At 39.1% G+C, this 25,528-nt stretch overlaps 1 protein-coding gene across 2 annotated transcripts; it reads left to right on the forward strand.

The window, feature by feature from the left end:
- Positions 1 to 1,921: 1,921 nt before the first annotated feature.
- On the forward strand, positions 1,922 to 23,958 carry LOC139934009 (methyltransferase-like protein 27). 2 transcript variants are annotated; one of them, XM_071928274.1, is made up of 7 exons: positions 1,922 to 2,504; positions 2,874 to 2,954; positions 4,662 to 4,822; positions 15,270 to 15,392; positions 16,934 to 17,069; positions 18,078 to 18,173; positions 19,503 to 23,958. In XM_071928274.1, the coding sequence occupies exons 3-7, from the start codon at positions 4,664 to 4,666 to the stop codon at positions 19,691 to 19,693; spliced, it is 705 nt and encodes a 234-aa protein (XP_071784375.1). In that variant the 5' UTR covers positions 1,922 to 2,504; positions 2,874 to 2,954; positions 4,662 to 4,663; the 3' UTR covers positions 19,694 to 23,958. The 2 variants fall into 2 exon arrangements, with proteins under 2 accessions (XP_071784375.1, XP_071784376.1); XM_071928275.1 differs by lacking the exon at positions 2,874 to 2,954.
- Positions 23,959 to 25,528: the final 1,570 nt, after the last annotated feature.

The following is a 25,528-nucleotide window of genomic DNA, read 5'->3' on the forward strand; positions in this document are numbered from 1 at the left end:
ATTTTCTAGTTTTAACCATTGCACAAGTAAAATCAGTCAATATTTGTTTTATAACACCCCAAACATTTCTAAATACTGTACTATTAATATTATTATTAAGTTACAGACCTGAATGCTACAATCGACGGACGACGCGAATACAGATTGCAAAAACTTTTACTGTGCTGCATGTTGTGTCGTGCAATCCGAAATGGTTACAGACTATTATTTATAATCCTCGTATACGCAAAGGACGTCTGGGTACTGCACGCCGTGTGCTAGTCTTCGGACTAGCGCACGGCAAACCGACGCACTATCACCCGGCCGTCGTCTAGCAAAACTAAGACATGTCATGTGACGCGCTCTAAACCAATGAGCAGGCAGAATACTTGTAGGGGTGTTATAATAAAAACTAAGACATAGTGACGCGCTCTAAACCAATGAAAAGGCAGAATATTGGTAAGGGGTGTTATAATAAGGCCGTGTCCGAAACGGCGACTTTGGCTACAGCTACGGCTAGATCGCGCGCGTCTGCCTATATATTCTTCAACACTGGAAGACGCGCTGATCTAGACGTAGCTGTAGCCGAAGTCGTCGTTTCGGACACGGCCTTAGACTTATATCGTTCCACCATGGAGCATGGAGGAGGAGGTAGAACTTTCTACATCCATGGTTCCGCTCGTGTGTGAATGATAGCGCCCTCTTTTGAATCATTCTTCTTCAGCCCACGAGTAGACTGAGCCCATGTGTATCCGTTATTAACGAGCCTCGAAGTGCCAGTATCTTCAGATCCACAAATGTATATCCTATAGAACTACGCATAAAGATTGTACATGTACCCGGTGTCTCAAAACAACAAAACTATTCACTTTTGAAATGGCTGCCGAATAATAAAATATACTATTCTGGGGGAAAAGGTTTATATACCGGCATGAGCAAATTTTCAGATTTGTGATCAAACAATTTTCGGTGATTGTATGGTTTCAAATGATAAAGAGTACACCAATGAAGACATTTCATCAGTGCGGACTTAGTAAATCAACCAGAGTTTGAGATATAATGAGATATTTGTGAAGTTGAGTTTTTAGTCAAAAATCTGAAAAATGTGCCAAGGTGTCGCATGCAATTATGTCCTCTACGCAATAATATCCGGAGGATGTCCGCCGGACGGTTTTGCATATGCAATCTTGTCCGCCCGGACGCTGCTGCAGAATGCAACTGTGTCCGCCCGGACACATTTGCATATGCAGTTGTGTCCGCAGTGCAAAACCGCCCATGCAGTAAAATAAACGCCCTTGATCGACGGAACACGATCGCCATTATTTTACAAGAGAAAGAGTCCTATATAGGGCTACTGAAGACCATTAAATTCATCCATGTTAGTGGCCGACCGTTAGTCGACGATGTTTAAGGAAAACCGTGCAATTTCGAGGCATGTTTGTGTGTGGATCATTGTATTCTACTTTTACAACATCTTTCTAACCATATGCATTTTGTAACAAACGGTTACAAACGATTTTCAAGGACCAACTCGACCGATCTAAGGCAACGTGTTCCTTTAACTTATTTGGTGAATACTTTGTCGTAAAATTGAGTAATATTCACGAGAGACGTAATTAAAACGCGCTTAAGCAAAGATTGACTTAAACAAGCAGGATTGGTATAAGGATAAAAACCATAATATTTTGGTCTGAAAGCTTACTGGTTGTGTGAGTATGAACTTATTTCATACTGCTAAATAGTTATAAGCAATATTTGGAACCAGCCTACCGCACAGGGGGCAAGGTCACATCGCTGGTTTCAATAACCGTTTTCAAAGCACAGTGCCGAGGGTAAACAAGAAAACCACGCACCGGTCCAAAGGACCAGAAGGAGTTCGAAGGTCTAAGTAAACAAAAGAGAGCAAAATGTAATGTCGGGAAATAGAATTGCCCTCCTTTAATATGTTTTATAGAAGTTCTGACTCTTTGATGTCTGGGCAGAAGGTTTGTTTACACCGGGCCCTGTGGAGTCACAGTGACTATATGAACACAATTAAGGGCTTTTAGCAAACTGGTAATCATGGGTGATGATTAGAATAGTTACCAGAGCCCTCCACAAATACTATTGGTCTCATTGTTTCAAGGATCTCTTCCCACATCCTTGACAGTTATTTTGGGAGTTGGGGTACATACTTTGGTGTCATTGAGTAATGAAGCAATCAGTTTTTAAGGTTGAAATGGGGGTATGGAAAGTTTCTCCCAGTTGGTAAAATCTCGAATTGCACAACCCCAGAATGGGTGATCTTCTGGAAAATACTATGTGAATTGACCAATGGTATCATTTGAGACTTCCCTAGGTATCGTACATATTCAGTACTCTTCAGCTATAGACCAATCAGAGATTGGTCTGGTGTCGCTGACCAGCAGATTTTTAGGGTATATAACGTGTCGCACAGAGGGCTCAAAAGTCATTCTGAATCGATGAGTCTTTTGCATCAATTAGTAAAAGCTTAGAGACAGTCTTCGTCACAGCCACATCTCGGGGTGAGTTTTGATCTTTGGTATTTAAGTTAATGTAAAGTTGTAATTGTGATCATTTCTTGTTTTAATCTGTTATGCTTAACTGAATCACACAGTTTATTGGGTAAAGATCATTCTACAATACAAGTGAAATATTTCATGGTATTGGTTGTACAGTCAGAGCACTTATCCTTTTGAGTATGTTTCAAAAGAACCTTTCTTTATAATTAAATCCTGAAAATGTATTATGTTCTTGCGTCCGGAATAAGTTGATGTTTTGAGTTTCATTTCAGTGGAAACGCCAAATATTAATCTGTTCTGAAGTCAGTTGAATTAGATGTGTCAGTGTTGTGTTTAACTAATAAGATGTTCCTTGTTTATTATAAACTGTAGCTTGTAGCATATTAGCCCGGGCATGGTGCCGATAAGATTTTACGTGATGTAGACGGGAAAGTTGATGCTGAACGTGTTCAGGTTAGCTTGTGGCTTGTTTTGTTTATGTATTTGATTATTCTTGTTTTGTATGCATTTTTCGGTAATCCAGAGTGTTTTCTAAATCATCTACAGTTAAATTCAAGAGACTTGTTTCTTTTAGTCTGTGGTCAGAATAGTGTTTGTTATTATCACAACTGTACTCCTAAAAGTGTCAACACACTACACTGTGCACCTTAGTTCAAAAAGTGTTACCATGGCTACACATGCCCAAGGCTGTGTGTGGTTATGTCTGCTAGTCCCAGTCAATGGACCACTGGAAAGACAAGGAAGTTCCTTAGAAGTAAAAACACTACTACATGTACATGTATCTTATGTCTGAACTACAGGGTGTCTCAAAAAAAAGGTAATCCTACTTTAAAGGGTTTTTATGACCAGACTATTATGTTTACCAGCAGAAAGTATGGCATCATCTTAAAGCTGAAACCTTGTGCTTTCCAATGATACATTTGGTTACATTCTAGGGTCATGCATCAGCGAGCACCATTGTCTTGAAAATGGGGTGCAAAAATGCAGTTGGTTCACTTTTAAACCCTTGTCATTCTGGCCTTCAGACAGTGTGTAAACCTCAGGTTGTCACAATGGTTCAGCTACGGCAGAACAGAGAATATTTGTGGTCAAGAAATGGTATGAAACCAGAACTTTTTGCAGGCTACACAGGATGCATTTGGAGAAGCATTCCCAGATCGATAACCACCAGCAAAGAAACAATCTGGGCCAATGTGAGAAAGTATGAAGCACATCAGGAACCAGCCTCAATCGCAACAAAGGAAGTTCAGGAAGGCCAAGGACAGCGAGATCACAGGAAAACATCGCTATCCTACGACAGCAACTGATTGACCACCCACGGGAGACAAGTGCAAGACTGAATGGTGTTGGACTGAGCCACACCACTTTTAATCGGATCACTCATCTGGACCTTCACTTCCATCTGTTCCACATCTTCACATCCGTCATGAACTTCTGCTTCCTGATCTTGCAAGAAGACATACTTTCTGTGAGTGGCTTCTTGAGCGGTGTGAGAGAGATCCCAGCAAACTTCTGGTTCATACCTTTTCTTGACCACTCTGCTGTTATTAGCTGAACCATTTGTGACAACCCGAGGTTTACATGCACTCTGTCTGAAGGCCAAAATGACATGGGTTCAAAAGTGAACCAACTGCATTTATGCAACTAACTTCAAGACAATGGTGCTCGCTGATGCATGACCCTTGAATGTAACCAAATGTATCATTGGAAAGCACAAGGTTTCAGCTTTAAGATGATGCCATGCTTTCTGCTGGTAAACATAATAGTCTGGCCATAAAAACCCTTTAAAGTAGGATTACCTTTTTTTTGAGACACCCTGTATAGTTTGACCTTTTTACTGGCTGCAGTGTGATGTATTGTGTACTAGTTCTTTATTATTATGTGTGTATTTTGAACCCTTGTTTTGTACTTTAAATCTATTCAGGGGTCTGTTTCAGTTACATCTTTTGGTACCAGTCGCCACTGTGTTGAGGCGCTGTATTATCTTATGAGAGTGAGCCGTCAATAAAGTCACCGAATACTGAATCTACCTGAACTTGTCTCGTGTGCTTCCGTAGTCGTTTTAGTACACTAAATAAGAACCCCATGCTAAACAGCATTGAAATTGTACTTCAAGTTCTAACGTATTACGACATTATCTTTTGTATTCAACAATTTCAGTTATGGAAGATCATCAAGACAAATCGACTGGTAGTAACAACGACGGACTACAATCTTTATTAAAGAGCTTTGACCATTTCCGGGGTATGATCTATGCTTTACCGAATGGCGGACCCGAGCTGACGAAGGTTTACGACGATTGGTCGAGCACTCACTCTGAGGTAAGGTCAGGGGTCGAAAATGGGTAATGCGCAATATCTGCAATCGCTACACCCCAACTTTTAAAAGAATCAATTACCAGTTCCTCATAACACCTTTTTATAGGCCGGTGTCAGATGCAATTGTGTCCGCCATGCAATACTGTCCTCGCCGGACACTTTTGCATATGCAATCGTGTCTGGGGCTAGGCAAAAACCGTCTGGCGAGCAAGTACATGGCTGTATGTATGTGTGCGCGTAAGCGAGCGTGGATGCACTGAACCTACGTAGCCTATATGCAACATGAATATTTACGTATTTCATGATTGCAGCGAATACCCAACGGCCGAACATTTCCCATGTCATTCATGACATGCACTTTAGCTTGTTGAAAAAATGACAAACGTGTACCGTCGACCGAGGGCGTTTAATTTACTGCAAGGACGGTTTTTGCACGGGGGTGGGCACAACTGGATATGCAAATGTGTCCGGGCAGACACAATTGCATTATGCAGCAGCGTCCGGGCGGACACGACTGCATATGCAAAACCGTCCGGCGGACATTTTTGCATATGCAATCTTGTCCTCCGGATAGTATTACATAGACGACATAATTGCATGCGACACCAGCCATACTCTGTACAAACTTCTTCTAGTAACCCCCGTATGGGGGACGAAACCTCCGGCGGACAAATGTCCCCGGAACACCGGCACCATAACAGAGAAGCGGGACAATAGTATAGAAATATTGACTGCTATGAGGGACACAGTTAAAATTATAGGCCCTACGTGGTGTCAAAACCATGACTATGCCCGAAGCGAAGACGAGAGCATAGTTATGGTTTTGACATATTATAATTTTAACTGTGCCTCGATTATTATTATTAAGCAGTCAATACTTCTTTTATGTACAGAATAAAGATTCTTCTATAATAAAAGTTAACTAGAGATTGAGAGTTTGTGAACAAACTCAAGGTGTTCGGTTTCCGGGAGTAAAAGCCTGGATTAAAAAACAAATATTACACCTTGCTTTGTTCTCAAGATTTGTAATAAATGATTCAAATTACAAAAACTGTCAAAACCACATGATTACGTCATCTAGTAAAAGTGTATGTTTGGTGACGTCATCGGTAATATTTGTTTTAAACCAGACCTTTGCCAGACTTGTATGGTGTGATGGTAAAGCATCAAAGGATGTTTATTTCGATCTAAAAGACAATAAACCACGCCCTTTCAAATCATTTCACAGTCACTTCCCGTTTAAACAGGTCAAAAGGTCAACGAAAGTTCACCAACATATCCATTTCTGTCAAGTACGTAAAGCCCTTTCATATGATGTACAGATTGTCAAAATAGCTTATGTAGTTTAGGAAATATGAACTTAGGAAATATTGACTGACGACTGAAGAAAAGACTGTAAGGGGCATGTATGTTTTAACCGCCTTGAACGAAGACTATTCTTCATGAAGCTTTTTATATTGATAATATTTTTAAAAAGTAAAAAAAAAACGTGGATCAAAAATAATGAATTTTTGAAATAATAATTTGAATTTTTATAACTCAAGACTGGATGACGTCATCATGACCTAACTAACACATTATTCCACTCCTAATGCATATCTAACTATGTGCGAAGTTTCAAGTTCATACGAGTTTGGAAAGTGTGCTTTTGTTCGAGGACAAGGGACGAAGAGAAAAAGAAGATGAAAATCTGGATTGTTTTATTGATTTGTTTGTACTAAAGTTTTGTTTAATCCGGCAGTTTATTTTAGCAAGACCACTCCTAATTGCTTGGGCCTTATGCTTTAACCTTTCTGTTTTCTTTGAATGTTTTGTATTGTAACATCCATGTCTGTGCATGGAGGTAGAAATAGATTAGTTTACGTAACGTCCTTTCCTACTAGAGAAAGTTTGAAAGGGCTTATGTTATTTCAGAGATTTTTTTTCTTAAAAATATTTAACTCAAAATAACTTGGATAGTTGTTTTAACAAATAATCAAAACAATTGATGATTATGCTAAGTTCAAGAAGTAATAGATATCGTAATACTGACGTGAATTCCGTGGGCCCAAAACGCCCTTCACCCGGGGGGAGTGGTCGATCGATGTAACGTCTCTATTCTTCTCGGTGTTTAACCAAAACATGACCAATGTTCGTCATTTTGTACTGTTGTTTTCTCACATAATTAAAAGTCCCATGAATCACTGAAGTAGGTGGCCATCTCAGCGAAACTTCGTCTTCAATTCCACATTGACCACTAAGCCATCAGAAGGGTAACATTTGAACAATTTGACGCTGAAGCTTGAAATGAAATCGTTTTCGCAGCGTTCTGCATAGCTATATAGCTCTATGCATATCACGCTATGGCACAGAGTACAACAAACTTGGCAGCATGCCACCAAATAAATTATGCCTAATACACTACACGTGTACGCCACAAGTGTTATGCACAACCAATGGGGAAATTTCGTAGTTCTTTATACAAGAAATTGTGAACTTTCAAGCTCGATTTTGAACCAGAAGACGAGCTCAAAATGGGATCACGTCTGCGAGGCATTTACGGAGTTTTTAACGAACTTTCCGATGATGTGTCGATTGTAACAACCCATCATGTAGATCAAAAGTAATGATTTTTTGAAATAATACATTTTGAAAATTCATAACTCAAGAATTGATGACGTCATCGTGACATAACTCAAAAGGTTTCTTCTCCTTATACATATCTAACTATGTGTAAAGTTTCAACTTTATATGTGCTTGGAAAGTGTGATTTTTTTAAGCAGACAATCGCCGCTAATAAGCAGAATGGATGATCACTGTAGCGTGCTCTGCTGCTGCATTTTCAACCTCTCTTTTGAGCCGGAAGACAACATCAAAATGGGGTCATGTCTGTGGGGCGTTTACGGAGTTTTCAATGACGATTCCGATGATGTTTCGATTGTAAGAATCCCTCATGTAGATCAAAAGTTATGATTTTTTGAATTAATAAACTTTGAATATTCATAACTCAAGAATTGATGACGTCATTATGACGTAACTCACACGGTTTCTTCTCCTAATAAATCGCTAACTATGTGTGAAGTTTCAAGTTCATACGAGTTTTGGAAAGGCGCTTTTGTTAGCGGACAAGGGACGCTGAGAAGAAGAAGAAGAAGAAGTATGAAGAACTAGATATAGTGTTTGTAAAAACAAACACTAGGCGTTCGGCTATTGTTGGGTCAGTGTTTGAATCAATGAATAAAGTGTTGTTGATAGCTCGTCAAATTGCAAAGAAATCAAAACCAAACAGTTTTCTCGATGTGAAATAGTTTTAAGGTAAAGCATCAAAAAGTGTCGTTTCAACCTAAAAGCCTTAAAATAATGCCTCTTCAAAGTATTTCACAGGCACTTCCGGTTTAAAAAGGTCAAAGGTCAAGAGAAGGTCACCAACATACCCACTTTGTGAAGTACGTGAGGGCCTTTCATATGATGTATAGATTGTCAAAATAGCTTATGTGGTCGAGGAAATGTGAACTGATGAATAATGACGACTGGAGAAGAGACTAACTAACCGGAAGGGAAATGTTTGTTGAAAACGCCTTGAAAACAGACTACGTACGTACTTAAAGCCCTTTCATATGATGTATAGATTGTCAAAATAGCTTATGTGGTTGGAGCCTTATGCATAATGACGACTGAAGAAGAGACTAACTAACCGGAAAAGAAGTGTTGGTTGAAAACGCCTTGAAAATAGACTAAAAACGAAGCTATTTATAGGAGAAAAAAAAATAATATACAATAAAAATTGGTTTGAACCAGAAGACAAGGTCAAAAGGTTAACCGCCTTGAACGAAGACTCAGATGTAAGCGCGACTGATGATGACCACTAGGCCATGAGGCACAAGGCATTATGCGAGGGTTTACATGTATTTGTATCAACAGAGGGGATTATGATCCGGCGAGATAATTCTCGTATCATGATTTTGCGAACATTGTCACTAAATATGAACTGCAAACGCCTTTAACTATTAAGTAGGGTTGAAATGTAGTATTAGAAGCCTTTAGGGGTTTTTGACGACGACGTTTTTTTGGAAGCTTTTTCGCGCTCTATGGATGATCACTGGAGCGTGACTCTCCCGCACAGCTAATACATTGCACGTTGTGTGTATGCTTAAGTGTAATGTTTATGCACATACCAACGGGGGATGTACATTGTTCTTTAGACGTGAATTTTAAAATTTTCAACCTCTCTTTTGAGCCAGAAGACAAGATCAAAATTGGGTCATGTCTGTGAGGCGTTTACAGAGTTTTTAATGCCCTTTCCGATGATGTATTGATTGTAAAAATCCCTCATGAATTTTAGAATTTTCAACCTCGATTTTGAACCAGAAGACAAGATCAAAAAGGGGTCATGTCTGCGAGGCGTTTACGGAGTTTTTGTTGACCTTTCCGATGTTGTATTGATTGTAAGAATTACTCATATAGATCAAAAGTTATGCTTTTTTGAAATAATAAACTTTGAGTTAGTATATCTCGTCAACTGATGACGTCATCGTGACGTAACAACTTTTGCATCATCTACTGGTTATTGTCTACAGGTGTGCAAAGTTTCAACTTAATAATGCAAGCTTTGCATCTATGCTTTTTCTTGCGGACAATCGACAGCGAGAGGAAGAAGAAAAACCCCCAAAAAGAAAAAACCGAACAATAACAAAGAGTTGTTCAGGCTGTTACCCGAACACCTAAAAACTAAAACTCAATGCAAAACACATGTAGGGGATGGAGGGGCTCATAAAAAGCAAACCTTAACGAGTACGGACCCCCCCCCCCTTTTCTAACGAATAAAGCAATGTAAGTAATTCTATTTAGTGGGTGTAATCTTATGTAGCGGCAAAACAATTCAAAATTACAGGAAGAACAAACACAAAAACAGTTAGCGTAAAATAAAACTTAACCATATATAACATATAAACAAAATAGGCAAAATAAATACTAGAGAAGAAATTGGGCCCCACAACTCTTGCTGAAAAAAAACCATGTCGAAATATACCATTGTTATCCATTAGAGACGTTTTGTAGTCACTTTGGTTGGGGAGCGAGGAATCTAGCACAAAACACACGAAAATCCCATGGCTGGGACATCAGCTAGTTTAAATACACCAGATAAATCTATTATATGGATATTCTTTTGAATATTTTTTTTTGTGCATATGGTCCGTGATTCATGGTCCGGTGAGTATAAGTGGGCGGTTGTGTATCGACAACAGACTTTTATCCTTTTGATCACCATCAGCCCCATGTATAATAAACTTCAAGGGCTGACGATTGCACTTTTGGTATTGTCATTGTTAAACTCCCGTTCCATTGTGCGCTGTCTGTTACCCTCCACGCATAGATTTTCTTGTGAATAGTAGCTGGGTATGATTCATGGTTCGCTGAATAATCTGGCAATAACAAACTTTTATCAATCTGAACTGAACGCTTGATTTATTATCTAGAGGTAAATGCTCGAGGCAAGTAAGAGTATTGTGCACGTACACCATGTAGTTTTGTTGGAAACCGTTTGCTAACAGCCATTTATGTTACCCTTTGAAATAAAATCAGAAAATTTATAAGTTTGCTTGTTGCATAAAATTAAATTGAAGATGATGCCTCAATTGGTTTTTACAATCAGAGCTGGACTCTAGACGGACGTGTTGGACTCCTAGAACACTCCAAGTGGTTCAATAGGTACAATTCCAATAGGTGCAATTCCAATACTTATGCTGATGTTCTCATGATGTCAGCATCAACAGGAAGTTCTAACAATTTTGTCCCCTTGTACAATTAAATATGCAAATATGGGTCACGTGGTTAATTAATTACGATTTTTTTATTTTTTTACTTTTTTTTTTTTGGGGGGGGGGTCGGTGGTTTGACGTTTGATCTAGTACGACTTGATTTCACATCATCGTGTCATGCATGCACTCAGGTTATGTTTGGCTAACAATTGAGAAAAAGAAAAGGCAACACTGTCGATATAAAGATAAGAATCTAACTTAAATACATGTATTACAAAAATAAATATTTTTTAGTTTTGGGGGATAAAAAAATATTTTGATTTCACACGGAGACTCGAACTCGCAGGTATCAGAGATGTGTGCGCGACTGATGACCACTAGATCATCGGGCCTGATGCATTATACGAGGGTTTACATGTATTTGTATCAACAGAGGAGATTATGATACGGTGAAATAATTCTTGTGTCATGATTTTGCGAACATTGTCACAAAATATGAACTGCTAACGCCTTTAACTATTAAGTAGGGTTGAAATGTAGTATTAGATGCCTTTAGGGGTTTTTGACGACGACATTTTTTTGGAAGCTTTTTCGCGCTCTCTTTTGAGCCAGAAGACAAGATCAAAATGGGGTCATGTCTGTGAGGCGTTTACAGAGTTTTTAATGCCCTTTCCGATGATGTATTGATTGTAAAAATCCCTCATGAATTTTAGAATTTTCAACCTCGATTTTGAACCAGAAGACAAGATCAAAAAGGGGTCATGTCTGCGAGGCGTTTACGGAGTTTTTGTTGACCTTTCCGATGTTGTATTGATTGTAAGAATCACTCATGTAGATCAAAAGTTATAATTTTTTAAAATAATAAACTTTGAGCTAGTGTATCTCGTCAACTGATGACGTCATCGTGACGTAACAACTTTTGCATCATCTACTGGTTATTGTCTACAGGTGTGCAAAGTTTCAACTTAATAATGCAAGCTTTGCATCTATGCTTTTTCTTGCGGACAATCGACAGCGAGAGGAAGAAGAAAAACCCCCAAAAAGAAAAAACCGAACAATAACAAAGAGTTGTTCAGGCTGTTACCCGAACACCTAAAAACTAGAAATCAATGCAAAACACATGTAGGGGATGGAGGGGCCCATAAAAAGCAAACCTTAACGAGACCGGACCCCCCCTTTTTTTCTAACGAATAAAGCAATGTAAACAATTCTATTTAGTGGGTGTAATCTTATGTAGCGGCAAAACAATTCAAAATTACAGGAAGAACAAACACAAAAACAGTTAGCGTAAAATAAAACTTAACCATATATAACAGATAAACAAAATAGGCAAAATAAATACTAGAGAAATTGGGCCCCACAACTCTTGCTGGAAAAAACCCATGTCGAAATATACCATTGTTATCCATTAGAGACGTTTTGTAGTCACTTTGGTTGGGGAGCGAGGAATCTAGCACTAAACACACGAAAATCCCATGGCTGAGACATCAGCTAGTTTAAATACACCAGAAGATTTTAAAGTATAAAGGCTTATAGTTTGATGAATAATATGACGAAAACAAAGTTTTATTCTTTTGAACTGATTTATTGTCTCATTTTTCTCACGTAGCCTTTTAGTAGGGTGTAGTTGGAAGCAGTTTGCTAGCAGCCATTAACCCTTTTTTAATAAAATCAGTAAATTAATAGTTTTGCTTGTTACATAAAATAAAATTGAAGAGGATGCCTGAATTGACTAATACAATCGGAGTTGGATGAGGTGTAGACTTGATTCAAGTCTTAGATGATGGTTATTCTTCTTCATTCCAGGCACGAAAAACGCCCCCACATTATTAGCGATCACGCAGGCCCTAACGCGCAATCTCAATACGCACACGTTGCAACGTGTGCAGGCTGTGTATAAGTAAACTCTTTAATTAGTTACTGTAAGTCGACTTGGTGAGATAAATTATGTCAGTAAGTCGACTTACTATTTTATCTAAGTCGACTTGGTGAGATAAATTATGTTGTTCAGTCAACTAATTGTTTTGAATAAGTCGACTTAGCAAAATAATATGTCGGCAAGTAACTGATCCCACGAAATAAGTCGTCTTGATGCGATAGCGTATGTCGGTAACTCGATATGTCGGATGGCACTCCTGGAGCTCCGTACCTTTTGCCAGTCAATGGAAAATCATGCCATGTGCACGCACATATGGCACTGGCGTATAATGTGTAAACAAGTTTGAACAAGCTATAGACACGAGGGGTATGCTGCGTTAGGCATAAACTCTTAGGCCAAGAAAATATACAAATGCTTACTTTTGAACCGTAAGACAAGGTCAAAATGGGATTATGTCTGCGAGGCGTTTACGGAGTTTCGAATGATGATTCCGATGATGTATTAATTATAAGAATCCCCTGTGTAGATCAGAAGTAATGATTTTATATTAATAAACAACTTTGAATGACCATCATTCAAGAACGGTTGACGTCATCATGACGTAACTTAAACGGTTTCCTCTCCTTATGAATATCTAACTTTGTGTGAAGTTTCAAGTTCATACGAGTTTGGAAAAGGTGCTTTTGTTAGCGGACAAGGTATTTTTGAGTTGGCCGAACAAACTTAAAAATACACTAGATATAGTGTTTGTAGAAACAAACACTAGGTGTTCGGCTATTGTTGGGTCAGTGTTTGAGTCAATTAAAAAAGTGTTGTTAATAGCTCGTCAAATTGCAAAGAAATTAAAACCAAACAGTTTTCTCGATGTGTAATAATTTTATGGTAAAGCATCAAAAAGTGTACATTTCAACCTAAAAGCCTTTAAATAATGCCCTTTCAAAGCATTTTACAGGCACTTCCGGTTTAAAAAGGTCAAAAGGTCAAGAGAAAGTCACCAACACACCCATTTTTGTGAAGTACGTGAGGCCCTTTCATATGATGTATAGATTGTCAAAATAGCTTTTGTGGTTAAGGAAATGTGAACTGATGAATAATGACGACTGGAGAAGAGACTAACTAACCGGTAGGGAATTTTTTGTTGAAACGCCTTGAAAACAGACTACGTACGTAAAGCCCTTTCATAAGATGTATAGATTGTCAAAATAGCTTTTGTGGTTGAGGACATAGGAGCTTATGCATAATGACGACTGGAGAAGAGACTAACTAACCGGAAGAGAAATGTTTGTTGAAAACGCCTTGAAAACAGACTAAAAACGAAGCAATTTATAGGAGAAGAAAAAAATAAAATAAAAAATAATAATAATAATAAAAAAACATTTAGTCACCAAATGGTCTCCCATCTAAGTACTGACCGGGCCCGATTTTGCTTAACTTCAGTGATCGGACGGGAACCGGTGTTATCAACGCAGTACGGTCGTAGATAGACCAACAATTTACTTTTGAAGAAAATATACAATAAATTCGATTTGAACCAGAAGACGAGGTCAATAAGGGGTCATGTCTGCGAGGCGTTTACGGAGTTTTTATTGACCTTTCCGATGTTGTATTGATTGTAAGAATCCCTCATGTAGATCAAAAGTTATGATTTTTTGAAATAATAAACTTTGAATAAGTGTATCTCGTCAACTGATGACGTCATCGTGACGTAACAACTTTTACATCATCTACTGGTTATTGTCTACCAGTGTGCAAAGTTTCAACTTAATGCAAGCTTCGCATCTATGCTTTTTCTTGCGGACAATCGACTCTGAGAGGAAGAAGAAAAACTAAAAAAAAACAAAAAAAAAACGAACAATAACAAAGAGTTGTTTGGGCTGTTGCCCGAACACCTAAAAAAAAAAAACCGAACAAAATCAATGAGTTGTTCGGGCTGTAAAAAAAACCCGAACAAAATCAATGAGTTGTTCGGGCTGTTGCCCGAACACCTAAAAAAAAAAAAAACGAACAAAATCAAAGAGTTGTTCGGGCTGTTGCCCGAACACCTAATCAATGAGTTGTTCGGGCTGTTGCCCGAACACCTAATCAATGAGTTGTTCGGGCTGTTGCCCGAACACCTAAAAAAAACGAACAAAATCAATGAGTTGTTCGGGTTGTTGCCCGAACACCTAATCAATGAGTTGTTCGGGCTGTTGCCCGAACACCTAAAAAGAAACGAACAATAACAAAGAGTTGTTCGGGCTGTTACCCGAACACCTAAAAAAAAAAACCCCAAAAACCGAACAAAAATAAGAGGTGTTCCGGGCTGTTGGCCCGAACACCTAAAAAGAAAAAAAAAACGAACAAAAATAAGAGGTGTTCCGGGCTGTTTGCCCGAACACCTCACTAAATACCGTGACTCGGCACTCTAGTCGATTCCTATGCCCCGGGCATGGTTAACTATGACGTCATATTGATAGAAAGAGGGGGCCCAGCTGATGACTCCATTTTTAACCAATCAGGTAGAGGATTCTCTTTATGAGGCATAGTCATGGTTTTGACATCACCTTGGGCCTGTAATTTTAACTGTGCCCCTTATAAAAACAATATTAATTTTATATACCGAATAAAGATTCTTCAAAGTGAAAGGTCGTCTGCATATAGAAAGATCGTTAAACATATTATTATAGTTGCGTTATTTTCAGGGCGGGCATAGTCGTGACGTCATCTTGATAGAAAAAGGGGACCAAGCTTTATCAATGACTGTATTTTTAACCAATCGGATTAGAGAATTCTATATATGTGGTTTATAATAAATATTATTGCTTTGTTGCTTGCCGTTTCTTTTGTGTCGTAGGGCCTTCGCCACAAAGGTTACCTGGCACCCAGCAACCTGGCAAAGATTGCGGCCGAATTTATCATTGATAAGACGGCGAGAATCTTAGATGCAGCATCCGGAACTGGGATGGTCGGAGAGGAGGTATAAAATAACATACTTTGTTTGAAACGTATCAACCTTAAGCACACACGAGTGCTTTCCTAAATGGCGTCATAGATGTAATAGAAGATTTTTGATTTTTTTCAAACTCCAATTAAAACCAGTGTTTACGATTGTCTTGTCCGGAAGTTCTGGAGTATTGTCGTTTGTCAATAATCCTAAAAATCTCTTTACGTTTTCTTTGCCATGTTTGACCATACCACCGATTAAAGGGACACATTGCCTTGGATCGGTCGAGTTGGTCTTTGAAAAGCGTTTGTAACCGTTTTTTATCAAATGCATATGGGTAGAAAGATGTTGTAAAAGTAGAATACAATGATCCACACAAACATGCCTCGAAATTGCGTGGTTTTCCTTTTACCTCGTCGACTAACACGTCGGCCATTTATGGGGGTCAAAATTTTGACTCCCATAAGTGGCTGACCGTGTTAGTTCGCACAGTAGAAGAAAAACCACGCAATTTCGAGGCAAACTTGTGTGGACCATTGTATTCTACTTTTAAAACATCTTTCCAACCATATATGCATTATATAAAAAACGGTCACAAACGCTTTTGTTTTGACCAACTCGTTCGTTCCAAGGCAACGTGTTCCTTTAAAGATCGGCATTTGCCACATGAAGTCGTGGCGCTATATACAGCAGCAGAGATAGACCTTTCTTTTGTTGATAAACTAACCGCCTTGGTTGGAATGGCACGCCGATTCTTAGAAACGCTAAATCGTAAAAACAGATGTTTTTAACATTTTCTGCAAAATTTCAAATAAGTAAAATACCTCTAGTAATAATAAGTTTTGTTTTAAACAAAAATTAAACAAATTCGGTTACATTGTTACTAAAAATAGCGATCTTTTCTTGATTTTTATTTATGGCTTTCCATAGTTTTCCAATCTGGGTTGGGAAAAACTCGGGCTGTGACGTTGCTAAAGAAAGTTCTAAACGTAAGAAGTAGGACCAGTCTATAATTTATATAGACAAAGATAAAGGCAGGCACTGCATGGTTTGCATTGTATTTAATAGACAAAAAATGATTCCATTTAATTGGATCTGAATGTCGATCTGGCGCCCTTCACGCGCATGCTATGGTTGAAGTGTGACGTCAGAGATATTCGGGCTACTATAAAGTAGATGTGTAGGATTTGAAACTGCGGTGGAATTACGATGTAGGTTTGCGCTAACACCATGTAATGATAATCTCTAGTTGAGTTGGGTGGCTCTGAAAAGAACCGTAGGTTCAAATTTGACGTTTTGATCAGTATGCTCTGATCGTCTTCCGGAGAATGAAACGTCGAATTGAAACCTACATGTATTTTCAGAACTAAATACTCCAACTCAATTAGAGACTATCATTACATGGTGTTAACGGCAAAAAGTGTTGTAGGTTAATAAGCTAGTGTCAACCACGGCCCAAAATTATAAGTAACTGTTTGGACATGTATGGATAGCAACATGACAGACATTATGGCAGATCAGGGCCAACGAAAAAACAATCATAGTTTATATATTTTGTCATGTTATCCCAACAGTTGAAAACTCAAGGATTCGGGAACATCGATGCCTTTGATCAATCACAGGGGGCGCTAGACTACAGTAAGACACTGGGTGTGTATACAAACTACATACGTGACACTCTGGATGAGCACCAGACACAAATCCCGACAGGTCAGTCACAGTAACTACCATTATTCTGCGATTTTTGTTGCCCTCATTCAAAGGAACACATTGCCTTGGATCGGACGAGTTGGTCTATAAAAAGCGTTTGTAACCTTTTTTTATAAAATGCATATGGTTGGAAAGATATTTTAAAAGTAGAATACAATAATCCACACAAGTTTGCCTCGAAACTGCGTGGGTGTCCTTTTACTGTGCGAACTAACACAGTCGGCCATTTATGGGAGTCAAAAATTTGACTCCCATAAATGGCTGACCGTGTTAGTCGACGAGGTAAAAGGAAAATCGTGCAATTTTGAGGCATGTTTGTGTGGATCATTGTATTCTACTTTTACAACATCTTTCTACCCATATGCATTTTATAAAAAACGGTTACAAACGCTGTTCAAACACCAACTCGACCGATCCAAGGCAACGTGTTCCTTTAATCTCTTAGATCCCCCTATCATACAGAATGGGTGCCTTTTGTAACGCTAGGTGGCAGCAAACTTACACTCAGGTACCGCCATTGTTTTCTTTATAAAGTGCGCATGTCAGAACTGTGTAAACAATGGGTGCATTCGATTAGCTTCCCTGGGTGGACTGGGTCACTTGGGGCTGGCCCGAGGTGCACTGACGTCACGACGAGAAGGCTCACGTGATGATGTGTCTAGGTTTTTCAAGGTTCGAGGACGAACGTGGGGTATTTGTTTGCCAACGTTCGTCCTGGAAAAAAATAAAATACGCCACATCGGGGTCGACCCAGGGAAGCTAATCGAATGCACCCAATGGAAGATTACCTGGTAAGTCTGCTGCCGCCTTGCGTCCCAAAGTGTAACATTCTTTGCTACACATGTACATCTGATTTAACTGCGAACCTCCAGATTATTGATGCGAGGTCAAAGGTGCCGATACGTAAGCTCTACTGTGTGATGTTAGATATTCGAGGTGTGATTATATAGATATTCATGCTTGAAGGCTATAATTTTATGTTGCTCAATTTTCCCAAAACTCCCACAGATTGCTATGACGCTGTCTTGATGGCTGGAACTTTCGGATTACCCGGTCACGTGACAGTTGCTTGCTTCCCGGAACTCATTCGCATAACAAAAACAGGTGAGAAATGCATAATAACTAAAAGGCACTGGACACTATTGGACACTTAACATAAGTTGTTAACATAAAAATACTTGGTAACGAGCAACAGAGAGCGGTGTTGATAGTTATGAAAAACGGCTCCTAGGGTATTAACGCAGTTTTTGAGAAAGGTGTAATTTCTGAACCTCTTTTTAGGCTTCTGAAAACATAGAAACTGTCGTGCAACAGGGGTGTTTTTTCTTTCACTGTTTTGCAACTTCGATGACCAAAACGAGTTAAAGTTTTTACAGATTTGTTTATTTCATGCAAAAAATAAGTTGGGATACGCCAAGTGATAACACTGGTCTTTGACAATAAAGTGTCCAGTGCCTTTAATGGGGAGGGTGGGTGCATGATGTGAAATGAGGTCCATGCTGGTCTAGCTAGCGATCAAGTTTTACTGATAGCTAGACCAGCATACACCCCAGTCCACAGTTAGCACTTGTGCAATTGGCATTTTTGGTCTATGGCTTGATTGTCCCATTTTCCACAAGAAGCTGAAACATGCTTAAAGTCACCTGGAAGTGGTATTTTGTCAAAATAAAGCCTTTGTTACTAAAACATGTGTTTTGATGAGTGGAATAATGATTAAACAACTAACCTGGTTTAAAAAAATTAGTTTTCATGTTATTTACGAATTTGAAACTTAGCCCGACCAGAGAGGGCGCTGTTCGTGACGTCAATTGAGGCGCGATGAATCGCATGCAGTGCCAACACAAGATAGTGACGCTTGGCGCAAGCTAAAAACGTGCCCTCAAAGTGCCCCCAAAACGTGCCCTTCTTCGACTTCCCACTAGCTGGAAAAATTGTTGGAATGTCGTCATGTTTTAGAAAAGAACTTTTCTCTTCATGTCAAAATGTGTTGTGTATTCCAGATTCTCAAAGCACAACGGCTCGAAGTGTTTGCTGCACAGCGCTGGAAAAGACTTGCAAACTGACCCCATCTTTTGCTGCATCCAGCAGCAATACACCTGGTCGACATTGCCGGAAAAATCTAAGAAAAAAAACTTTTTCGAAACGTATAAACTCACGACTAGGACTTGAATGTACTTCCACGTACGTGTGTTTGCTGTGCGATCGATGCAAAGTCTGCCTCGATTGACGTCACAGAAGGGGTAGGCACCCACACAAATTTTTTTTTATATATTTTTACATAAATATAATATAAATCGTTAAAAACAATTACATGTACTCAACAAATTATTTAATTGATCAGAAACATGTGACTTAAACTTCGCTGTATTTTGTCTGGTAAACCAATTCGGCTAACCAATTCGGCTAAGCAACTTTGTTACCTTTTTTTCATAGGAGGTTTCATCATGATCACTTTAAACGATTTAGTCATTGGCCAATGGAAGGACAAGCTGGACGCAGCCATTGAGGCAAGTCGCCAAAAGGGATTGTGGGAGCTGGTGGAAACACGCTGGTGTCCCTACATGAAGTCTTCTGATGAGAAAGCTATGGTGCCAATACTAAAAATTACCAAAGGGAATATTTAGCCAGCGATGTATCATTTTTTGTGTTTTCCTTTTCATCCAAAATGGTTAAAGGCACTGGACTCTCATTGGTAACTATTCAAAATAATTGTTAGCATAAAAACTTACTTGGTAACGAGCAATGGAGAGAAAACTTACTTGGTAACGAGCAATGGAGAGCGGTTGATAGTTAAAAAGAAATTGTGAGAAACGGCTCCCTCTGAAGTGAAGTAGTTTCAGAGAAAGAAATAATTTCAACTAAAATAGTATTATTTGAATGGATTTTGTTGTTCTCTCGCAACTTCAACGACCAAAGCCCTTTTCACACTACAGGTATTTCCCGGGAAATTCCCGGGAAATGTTAGTCGATCTGTTCACACTACAAAAAAATTCCCGGGAAATAACATTTTCCCGGGAAATAATTTACCCAGTTAAGGGGTAGGGTTAAAGGCGTTAACCCCGGGGAAAAACGTTTTTCCCGGGAAAAGCATCTAGTGAGAACGAAAGCGGGTCTAACTTACCCCACCTTTTTCTTCCACTGTGTTGAGACGTCATTAATCTCGAAAGGTCACAGACGTCAAAAATAGCGCGCCAAATAATTCGCGTGGTAACAATAGCCCTTTTTTGTTTTCTCCTTCTGAAAGTATTTACGTTTAGGTACGAAAATAAAAGTGAATAACATCTGTAATTTACAAATAAATATATGAATTAAAAAAATTGACCACGTGAATGGAATAGGAATAGAATAAATAGTTGGCGTGAACAAGCTTCCTTCTCGTACACACGCCATGTGTGTATGGTATTTCGTATTTTTACATGTACTTGGCCGTTGGTGGACTTGTGTTGTTCAGAGTCAGATTTGAGTTCATCGATCGACATTGCTGTCTACAACCTGACAGTAAATATTTTAGCTTAATTTGTTGCTCAATTTCTTACGATGGGTAGAAGTGACCGATGGAGTGAAACTAGTTGCATTTTGGGCCGACGATGCAGTCCAAAAACAGCTAGATGGGCATAGGCCTACAAGACACGGGAAAGTTTTCTCAAAATTGGCTGACTGCCTGCGTGGTGCTGGGTATGAACGGACCCCTGCCCATTGCAAAAAAACTGAAAACCTTGGGTAAAAAAGACTTTAGGTCTGTAGGATACTAGTTTTGTTTTTCAAGGCCTAAATATTTTCTATTGCATAAGTGTTCTCTTGCAAACATTTCTTTTTAGAAGAAACATACATTTAAAAGTCGTTATGAAGCCATGAAAAAATGCTGGCCAATATAGGGTTAAAGCCTATTCAGTGTTCTTTCTTTGCACAATGGGAAAACAGCACTGTTGATGTTGGAAGGGAAGATTGCTTCTTCTGCTTTCTACTGCTATTGTCAGATTGTGCAAAATCGACCATGCGGTGTTTTTTCTATAAAACCTTTAATTATCTTGGCCCTAACATCATGGACATTATTATGCAATCCTTCGAAAATGCCATTCAGAAAATGTCTAGGCCTTACCCCAGGGTTGATTCCCTTAACCCTGCCCCTGAGCAGGGTGAATTTTTTCCTGGGAAAACATCATTTCCCGGGAAATTCCCGGGAGTATTTTTGTAGTGTGAACAGATCAACACAAAACCTCTGGGTAAAACACGGACACAAAAGTCCATTCAATTACAGTTCTCAAAAAAAAGAAAAAAATTGTCGCAGAGTAGAAAGCTCCCTTTCGCTTTTTCTAATAGCAACTTGCTCCCACCACCAGTGGCCGCTCTTCATGGTAGACCAGATTGACCTTTGACCAATACTTCAGCAAGTGCCATGAAACCCGTCAATCGCACGACAAATTCCATCCGATTGTTATACCGCATGTCTTTAAAACACTGTCACAGCAATCGTCTTCTCCTGACAAGACGTCAGCGACGTCTTCCCCGAACTGCAAGACTTCTTCTCCGCCGTAATCACACAATATATTGGTATAACAACACGCAAATACACAATTTATGTGCAGCCATTTTGGGTCGCATGTGGCAAGGATTTTGCAGCCGGCCGCGTGGCATTATGGGAACGGACTTCCGTCCACAAACATTGTAACTTCCGCATGGGCTGACCTGTTTACCACATTTCCTGGGGTTTGATCGTAAGTGTGAAACGACCGTGCATATTCCTGGGAAATAGCACTCCCGGGAGTTACCAAATTGGGATAGTGAGAACGGTTGCTGGGGTGGCGGTGGGGTTAAAAACTCCCGGGATTTTCCCGGGAGTTTATTTCCCGGGAAATGGCTCTGTAGTGTGAAAAGGGCTCAATTGAGTTCAAATTTTCACAGGTTTGTTATACTGTGAATAATGGTTAGATACACCAAGTGAGATGACTGGTCCACCAATTACCAAAGGTGTTCATGCCTTTATAAGCATTAAAGGCAGTGGACACTATATATTGGTAATTACTCAAAATAATTATTAGCATAAAACCTTACTTTGTGACGAGTAATTGGGAGGGGTTAATAATGTAAAACATTCTGAGAAACAGCTCCCTCTGAAGTGTCACTGTCATACGGTTTTCGACAAAGAAGTAATTTTCCACGAATTTGATTTCGGGACATCAGATTTAGAATTTGAGGTCTCGAAATCAAGCATCTGAAAGCACACAACTTCGTGTGACACGGGTGGTTTTTCTTTCATTATTATCTCGCAATTTCGACGACCAATTGAGCCTGAAATTTTCACAGGTTTCTTATATATGCATATGTTGAGATTCCCTAAGTGCGAAGATTGGTCTTTGACAATTTACCAATAGTGTCCAGTGTCTTTAACTCAGATTTTTAATCGCCTATCTTTTGTCGCCGAATTCACTGTGTTTCTTAATACCAAGTTCCGCCAGTCATTCTCGGCAAATAAGCGGCAGATTGAAACATTGTAACTGTTCTAAGTCGCAACTGTTCTAATGAATGTGATTTTAGAGGACGGAATTGAAAAAAAATCAATCTGAGAATCGTGTCTGGGTAGTTTGTGTTTTCCAAATACGGGTTATTCTTCCTGCGTGGACATTAATACAACTGCAGATTTTCGGCATTATCTCAAAAACGCTACAACCTTTTGAAATAAAATGTCCACATGCAGGTGGTCTTTAGTTTGATTGAATATGAAAGGGGGTGGGGGCATGTGCCCCACGCCCCCTTGATCCGCGCACCCTAACCAATGCTTTACATCGAGCGGTCAAGTAGTGTTAATAAAAGTTGCTTCTATAGCACTCCAATATTATTACCCCCGGACCCAATTTCATAAAGCTGATAAAACAGAAAATGCGGCTTGACAAATTTTTATTGCTAAGCAAAAACATTAGTTGGTCACCAGCCACAACTATATTTGCAAACAGAACCCTTTTCAGGCTGGTAGCCTGATTCTGCTATAAGCAGTACGTTTCTGTGTGTAGCGAGTGGTTGTGCTTACAGGCTTTATGAACTTGGGCCCAGGTCACTGAGACACTAACGTACTGCTTAATATGTACTCTCTAAATGTAAAAGAGTGAAAAACACCAATCTTTACATTTCGAGCTATCCCTCACATCGCTCTTCAAAAAGAGTGGTGGTTATTTCAATCTTTAAGAGGGATATCACTCCAGGACAGATTGAAAAACATCAAAAAAGATGCAAACTTCTATCTAAAAGAGTGGAAGACCACTCGAAAAAGAGTTTTCCCTCTTAACATGGCTCTTCAAAGAGTGCTTTTCACTCTTTTTTATTAAGAAAGTAGAACAACAAGCTAAATCAATCACAACAAACGTCTCTCTTCCCTCACATGTACCCAATGTTATTCTCGTGTCAAGAGAAGCAACACTACATTTAGGTCTTACTCAAAGACACGCCCTGTAGGCGCCGTGCTTTATCTCACGAGGTAGCCCCATTGAATAAATTGACAGCGTTATTGATTAAAAACAGAGGTAATATATTTTCCATAAGAGATTTTGATCTAATTTCAAAAGCTACATGTATAGATGGTTGATAGTCATAGATCCAATAATGCCAGCCACGTCAGATAGAAAATACAACACTCGTTAAAGGGAGTATCCCTGCACTCTTATTGAAATATCACAGGCTTCAATATGAAAGCTCGTTAATAATAAACTTTGCATCAGTACCAATGCCTATGGAGAAATATTCCCCTTTCGAATTACTGTAAAAATCGAGCATTTTTGAAGATCTCCAAAAAAACTAAAGTCACTGCGCGGCAACAATCGGGAAAAGGCAAAACACCGATCACCGAATTGTGGTGCCAATTTCAAGTAGTGGTGTGGTTTGCTGAAAATAAGATGAAAACAACTCATTTTAGTCTAAACCTCAATGATGTAATAAACACTTGGGTCTGTTTTCCCGCAATTTTCTTTTCACTGTTTGCTTCTTTTTATTTCAGTTTTAAAATAAATTCAGGTAATTTTTGCTATACTCCTAATCATGTTTTAAGGGTTTGATTACCTTTTGTACGACATGAAAGTAACACAAACGTCCACAGATTTACGCTAAACTTCGTAAATCAAAGATAATGATGTAGAAAGCTCTTCTCAAATTATTTGTTACTGAGTGCAGTTTTTTTTTAAATGAGTAAAATAATTTCACAACGCCCACCAACCCTTCCTTCCTGAACCACTTTTAGATTGCTAGATTTCCAATCAATCTTCTGCGTGTTCGCCTATGGCGGCAATTCATATCGGTAGGCCTACAGTTGTTTTTTCATACTTGTTCTACACCTTGGACTCCATTGCAAACAGAAATGGATGTTGCATGTTTCTATTATTATATACATTTTAAAACATTAATCAATATGGTGATTGTAGACAGTGCGAGAAACGGTAATGGGAAGCGGAATATGCAATTTATTTCAAATCAACTCAAACTAAACTCAAAGAATAAAGTGCCAAGTGAGAAACACAATGCCCGTTGTAAGGGGGGGGGAGGCTTTCACAAACACTTACAATGTTTCTTTCACCCATATCATAACATAGCGCTTTCAAGACCCTGGACACTATTGGTAATTGCCAATGACTGGACTTCACAGTTGGTGTATCTCAACATATGCATAAAATAAAAAACCTGTGAAACTTTGAGCTCAATCGGTCGTCGAAGTTGCGATATATTAATGAAAGAAAAACACCCTTTTCGCACCATAGTCACACGAAGTTGTGGTGGTGCTTTCAGATGCTTGATTTAGAGACCTCAAATTCTAAATCCAAGGTCTCGAAATCAAATTCGTGGAAAATTTCTTCTTTCTCAAAAACCACGTCACTTCAGAGGGAGCTGTTCTCACAATGTATTATACTATCAACCTCTCCCCATAACTCGTAATCGAGAAAAGTTTCGTGCTGTTTATAATTATTTTGAGTAATTACCAATGGTGTCCACTACCTTTAATGCTGATAAATACACGGTCATTACAGAACAGAAACCGTTATGTTTAGAATTGCGCACGAAAACAACAGCAATCAACATATCCATGTGATCGACAACAGAGTGCGCCACCAAGTGTTCAGTTGATATTGGCTGATGAGTATTTAGCTGGTAATGGCTGATGAGCTTGTACAAAGGCGTGCCCCACGACATAAGAAGAATACGGAGCGTCGAGCTCATTAATTAATTTGCGTAAGCTATCAAAATAATCGGAGAACCCAATACTAAGGGATACAGTGCAAAACAAAATTGCCCAACTGCGATCTGGGGTTGTTGAGGTATTGCGGTTGACATTAGCCCTCAAATAATTGGCGGGAGATGTAGAATTTGTTTTTTCAAGATTGATGCTCGGGGTGTTGGAAAATTACACTGGTTGAGGGCGTTTTGATTTGAAGGGTAAAACTCGACGGGCACTAGGGCTCCCAATGTTAAACTAAGCGGAG

The sequence above is a fragment of the Asterias amurensis genome, chromosome 2 (genome assembly GCF_032118995.1).
Source record: "Asterias amurensis chromosome 2, ASM3211899v1".
NCBI classification, from domain to species: domain Eukaryota; kingdom Metazoa; phylum Echinodermata; class Asteroidea; order Forcipulatida; family Asteriidae; genus Asterias; species Asterias amurensis.

Coding starts and splice junctions, on each gene's coding strand:
- LOC139934009 (XM_071928274.1), top strand. CDS start 4,664: ATGGAAGATCATCAAGACAAATCGACTGGTAGTAACAACGACGGACTA. Junction 15,393..16,933: donor CTGGGATGGTCGGAGAGGAG/GTATAAAATAAC, acceptor TTATCCCAACAG/TTGAAAACTCAAGGATTCGG. Junction 17,070..18,077: donor CCAGACACAAATCCCGACAG/GTCAGTCACAGT, acceptor AAACTCCCACAG/ATTGCTATGACGCTGTCTTG.